General features: G+C 48.4%; 1 protein-coding gene across 2 annotated transcripts in view; it reads left to right on the top strand.

Moving 5' to 3' along the window:
* The window catches only part of Pla2g4e (phospholipase A2 group IVE), a 79,358-nt gene that overhangs the window by 66,999 nt on the left and 6,828 nt on the right, over window positions 1–5,531 (top strand). For both annotated transcript variants that reach the window (XM_005364295.2, XM_026787726.1), the window contains exons 14-15: window positions 4,064–4,178; window positions 4,629–4,766. In XM_005364295.2, the coding sequence (XP_005364352.1) occupies window positions 4,064–4,178; window positions 4,629–4,766 (253 nt within the window). The remainder of the gene's footprint in view (window positions 1–4,063; window positions 4,179–4,628; window positions 4,767–5,531) is intronic.

Raw genomic sequence — 5,531 nt, 5'->3', positions numbered from 1 at the left:
CTGCCTAGGCGATAAGGTGGGTGTTCAGCCTTTCCTGGGTTCCATCTGCCTAGGCGATAAGGTGGGTGTTCAGCCTTTCCTGGGTTCCATCTGCCCAGACTGATATCAAGTATCAGTCTTTCTTCTTCAGAGATCCTGAACCTCCGCGGCCAAAGGCTTTAGGGTAGATTAGATTAGATTAGATTAGATTAGATTAGATGTACCTGCAGGTACATCTCAGGCTGGAAGAATCGTGGAGTGTCCAAATACATATTGGGGAAAGATGGTGAGGTCATCTTTCATACCCTTTTCAGACTGAGACCCCGTGTTGGGCCCACCTGGGTGCTCCCCTGCATAGATGAAGCATAGCTCTGAAAGCCATATCTAAACATCTGTGGGAGAAAATGAGAAAGAAGCTGGGCCAAGCAAGAGTACTGTCAGCCATGCCTTCATTCTGACCCCGCGTGGAGGAGAGACAGAAAAGTCAAATAAAGCGTACATTATGTGAGTGCTGTGTGGCCTAGGAAGGCTCACAGCAAGAACTTGTGGATCCTTTGGTCCACATAGCTATGTGCTGCATTGTCCCCTGCTAAGCCTGTCTTAGCATCTCATCATTAGGTCCAAGGAAATGTGGGCCCAGCATAGACAGCCATAGATTACAGGGTGCAGCAGCCAGCACCCTTCAGTGTTGTTCTTGGTCACCAAAAGTCTGCACGGTCCATTTTCATGGCCACCACAAGGAAAGAGACCTGGCAAGGTTCCTTCCTGTTCTAAGAGTCAACAGCTGAGTGACATATGCCCCCAAAAGAGCCTGCCTGCGTCGGGTACAGCTGGCACAACCATGTGAGGTGTGGTAGAGTGGGGAATCCCTAAGAGATGTGGTCCCATACACCAGCATGAACTCAGCTACTGCCTATATCCGTCACACTAGGCTTTAGAAAGGAGCCACTGGTTGTTGCTTGGCTCCAAAGCAGTTTCTCACTTAGCTCTGTCTAGCCCACCAGATCTTGGCCCACTTCTAGAGGTGTCTTGGGGGCTCTGAAGTCAAAGTAGAACTTCCCAGAAGGAAGATGGACAGCATAGTATCTTCCAACAGGTTCCCTCTGCTAGGTAATCAGATGGTTTGTGTAGGTGGAGGCTTCTTGTTCATTCCCGGCTGCCCAGGTCAAAAATAATCACACAGAAACTATATTAATTAAAACACTGCTTAGCCTATTAGCTCAGGCTTCTTACTAACTCTTACATCTTAAATTAACCTATTATTTTGTATTTTACCAAGAGGCTTGTTATTTACTGGTAAGGGTCCAAGGCATCTGTCTCCTTCAGCAGCTACATGGTGTCTCCTTGACTCTGCCTATTCTTTCTCTACATCTCTGTTCAGATTTTCCACCAGGCTTTACTCTGTTAAGTCACTGGCAGAAAGCAGGTTCTTTATTAACCAATGGCAATAAAACATATCAGAACATTCAGAGGGGAACGCCACATCAACTTTGGCCTGGGAAAATGACTTAATGAATAAAATGCTTACGTATCCAAACATGAAGCCGGGCGTTCAGACCCCCAGAACCCACATAAAAGCCAGGCAGACATGGAACTCTCTGTAATACCAGCACTCAGGAAGCAGAGAAAGCATCCCTGGTTGGATAGCAAGAAATTGCTAAGTTCCAGATTCAGGGAGAGACCCTTAATAGATAGAGTGGGAAGCAATGGGGGAGGACATATGACATCAGCGGAATGCACGCACATGCCCATGTACTCAAGTACCCACACACACATGCAAACATGCAAAAGTCTATGTGTGCATGCCAAACATACATACACATCAAAAAGAAAAGGAAATGAGACGTTTTGAGCAATCAATAACTTGACTCTCATTTTTTCTTGTTCTGAGATAAAGTCTCACATTATATAGCCCAAGCTATCCTGGGATTCACACTGGAGCTCAGGCTGACCTTGAATTTGTGGTGATTCTCTGGCTTCAGCCTTCCAAGGGCTAGGATTGCATCCATGTGCTTCCACACTGGGTCAGCTCCTATCTTTAGTAGTTACTTATTCCACTTACATTTTTTAATTTAAAGAAAGTCATTTAGAATTTGTTTTCTGTGTGAGTGTTTACCTCCGTGTGTGTGTGCACCACATGTGTGCCTGGTGCCCACAGAGGTCCTCAGACAGAGCAGCCAGTGCTCTTAACAACTGAGCAATCTCTCCAGTCCTCATTCGTTCTTTTAACTAATTACCCCTGCATGCTTGCAGCTGTACTGGCCATGAGGATTCCGAGAGGACTAAGATGTGGTTCCAACCCATAACCTGACCTGCCCTCCACAACCCCTCTCTACCCTGACTCCATGATGAAGCACAGGTGGAGGGCAGAGGCTAAGAGTGTTGGTTCTGGATTCAGATAAAACGGATCTGAATTCTTGTCCTGCTCTGCAGGACCAGGGTATCCACTATTCCTTAGTGAGAATTCCATCAGTGAGTAATTAACATTTTAAAATTAAAGGCTGAGCATGGTAGCACATACCATAACCAGGGAGGCAGAGGATTGCCTCAAATTCAAGACCAGCCAGAGCTACCTATAAAGACCCCATCTCAAACCAGGTATGGTAGTGCACGCCTTTAATCCCAGCACTTGGAAAGCAGAGGCAGGCGAATCTTCTCTATGAGCTTGAGACAAACCTGGTCTACATAATAAGTTCTAGGACAGCCAGGCTATGTAGGAATACCCTGACATAAAACAACAACAACAAAAAAAAAGAACTCATCTCAAAAGAGGAAAAAAAATATTTTTTTTGGAGGTAGGTTCTCATTATGTATTCTTGGCTAGCTTAGAATCCACTATTTAGACCGTGCTGGCTCAAATTCACCTTATGTGTCTATGTGTTTCACCTCCATGTGTGCATGTGTACCACATGTGTACCTGGTACCCTTAGCGGTCAGAAGAGGAGCTTGGATTCCCCTGCCTCTGCCTCCCACATGATGGGATTAAAAGCATGCAATATCACAACAGGCACCAAAAAAAAAAATGGTTTTAGCAATAATAATCAATAGCAGCCCGCATGGTGAGAAGAACACACCAAGTGTTCTGAGCTAGAAGTCCAAGCATTTTGAGAGCCTAGAATAGAGAAGAATTAGGCTAGGGGAAGAGAAGCAAAGCTAGGAAGCTACAGGAAGACCTCTTCTGATCTTCCACTCTAGCTATGGTGAGAGTCTCTCCCCCTCCTCCAGCCCCCTTGACAGCAATAGCTGGCTGGGCTCTTTCCTGGATCTGTGGCTTTACTTCTAGGACACTTAACTCTGTATCGCCCAGATCTCTGGGTCCAGTTGTGTTAAACACCCTCTTTTGCTTCAAAGAAGACCTAAGAGATGTTGGGCACACATGTGTTTGCCCTTCCACCCAGGTTCACTTCAGTGAAGTCTTTGTGCACAGGGTAACCACGGAGGGTCAGAGCTGGGGCACCTAGGACCTCAGCTTGGCCTCATTTGCGCTGGCTGATTCACTTTGGGAATATATCTGCAGGACTTGCCACACTGGAACACAACACAGGTCTTGGAGGACTTAAGGCTTGCCTAGATTGTCCCGTAGTTTCAGGGTCCTAAGGCTCCAGTTGAGAAGTGGGTGAGGGGAGAGGGAAAGAGATTTGCTTCTTAAATTTTAAGGGTCAACACCAAATTAATAAGACAAAAGTTCCTGGCGGATGTTCAGGTTCCAAGGGTGATTGGGAGTAATGGCAATAAAAAGGGACCGCGGTGGCTTTTCCTACCTTTACCATATCCTCCATCCCCGAGATATGAAAATCCTCAGACCACCCCCCACCGCAAGAGACAGCTTTAAATTGCAGAGCTAAGCCCACCTCACTTATGGCCTGTGTTGCCAGACAGCCCAAGAACACATTATACATTCTCCAAGTGCCTTTGAGAGTTGACATCTGGACTCTCTGCAACTTATACAGCTCCCCAGGATGGGGTGGGGTGGGGTGGGGTGGGGTGGGGGAGGCTCTGGAGTCTGCAAATGGGTTCAGATAGTTCTCTTGTTCCTCACGAACCGCTTGCGAGCCACCTCTCCTAACCACTGGTGTCCCTACAGAAAAATGATTGCAAACTGTCCGAACAGCGTGCCGCCTTGTGCCAGGGGCAGAATCCTCTGCCCATCTACCTCACCATCAATGTCAAGGATGATGTAAGCAACCAGGATTTCAGAGGTAACACTGGCGGCTAGTGACTTAGGACGGGGTCCCTTCTTGGCGGGTACAGCACACACTTTGTCAGTCTCCACAGAACTCTCCCCCAGGAGCGGGGGCGATTTCCCTTAGGCAGTGTCCCTTAGCCTACCGGGGCTTATCTGATGAGTCAGGTGGGAAATGATGGTAGTGAAGATGAGAAGCTAAAATTTTTTTGGGGGGGGGGGGCTGCCCAAAAGGAAAGCCTAGAAGGGTCCGTTTTTGCCCCTTGTTATTCAGCTTTAAGAAGCAAAAGTTTGAGCCTCACAGCTTGCAGAGCTGTTTGGTTCAGCAGCAAACGCCCCCTTGCATCCCACAACGGAATTGCGGTTTGCAATTCTAAGTTTCCTGGGTCCCTGGAGCCAGCACTGGTGGGCTGGGGGCGGAGCTGTGTAGATGGCTTCTGAGACTGATATTGCTCCCTGTGTACAGAATGGTTCGAGTTCTCCCCCTACGAGGCGGGCATGCAGAAGTATGGTGCCTACGTTCCTACTGAACTATTCGGTTCCGAGTTCTTCATGGGGCGGCTGATGAAGAGGATGCCTGAGCTAGAGATGTGCTACATGCTAGGTGACTCCCTAGGACACTCAGTCCCAGTGTGGTGGGGCGCCCTGGACTAGTAGAATGACTGGGAGAATCTTGTGCCAGTGCTGGTTGCCTTGGTTAGCCTTGAACTCTTGAATTTCCTACTCTGCCACATAACATGAATCCAAGAGGGGCTCCTGAACCTACTTCCAGATTGTGACTACCCTAATCTTGCTGTGACCCTTTAGGCCCAGGGAGACTTCAGTAAAGGACCCTACAAGACTCTCTCAGCACCCTGGTCTCCGATGGTCAATCTAGGGTCTGCTCAGAAGCAGCCTGGGTGAAAAAGGCTTCTAGAAAATCACCACTCTGCCTTGCTCCCTGTCTGGCTCTAGGCAGCAGTGTGCCTACTTCCAAGAAAGACTGAACCCCTCAGATCCCAGGCAGAGGGGACCCCAGAAGAAAGGACAGAGTCACTGGGAAAGCCTAGCCCAGCTTCCTGTTCTTTGCTCCCTGGTTCCTCAGAAGCCAGGTCACTGAGTGCAGGGGTCAGAAGGCAGGTCACTGAGTGCAGGGGTCAGAAGGCAGGTCACTGAGTGCAGGGGTCAGAAGGCAGGTCACTGAGTGCAGGAGTTCACTGTGACATCCACTGTAAAATCCACATCCACATGCCTACTGTGACATCTGCTGTGATGTGCACTGTAACACTTACTGATACCCACTGTGATGTCCGCCCCGCCGCTCTTATTTCAACACACTGTGACATCACCCACTGTGACATCACCCACTGTGACGTCATCCACTGTGACA

This window comes from Microtus ochrogaster (genome assembly GCF_000317375.1).
Source record: "Microtus ochrogaster isolate Prairie Vole_2 chromosome 14 unlocalized genomic scaffold, MicOch1.0 chr14_random_1, whole genome shotgun sequence".
NCBI classification, from domain to species: Eukaryota; Metazoa; Chordata; class Mammalia; order Rodentia; family Cricetidae; genus Microtus; species Microtus ochrogaster.
The sequence above is the reverse complement of the archived record's forward strand: the minus strand, read 5'-3'. Positions and strand labels throughout refer to the sequence as shown.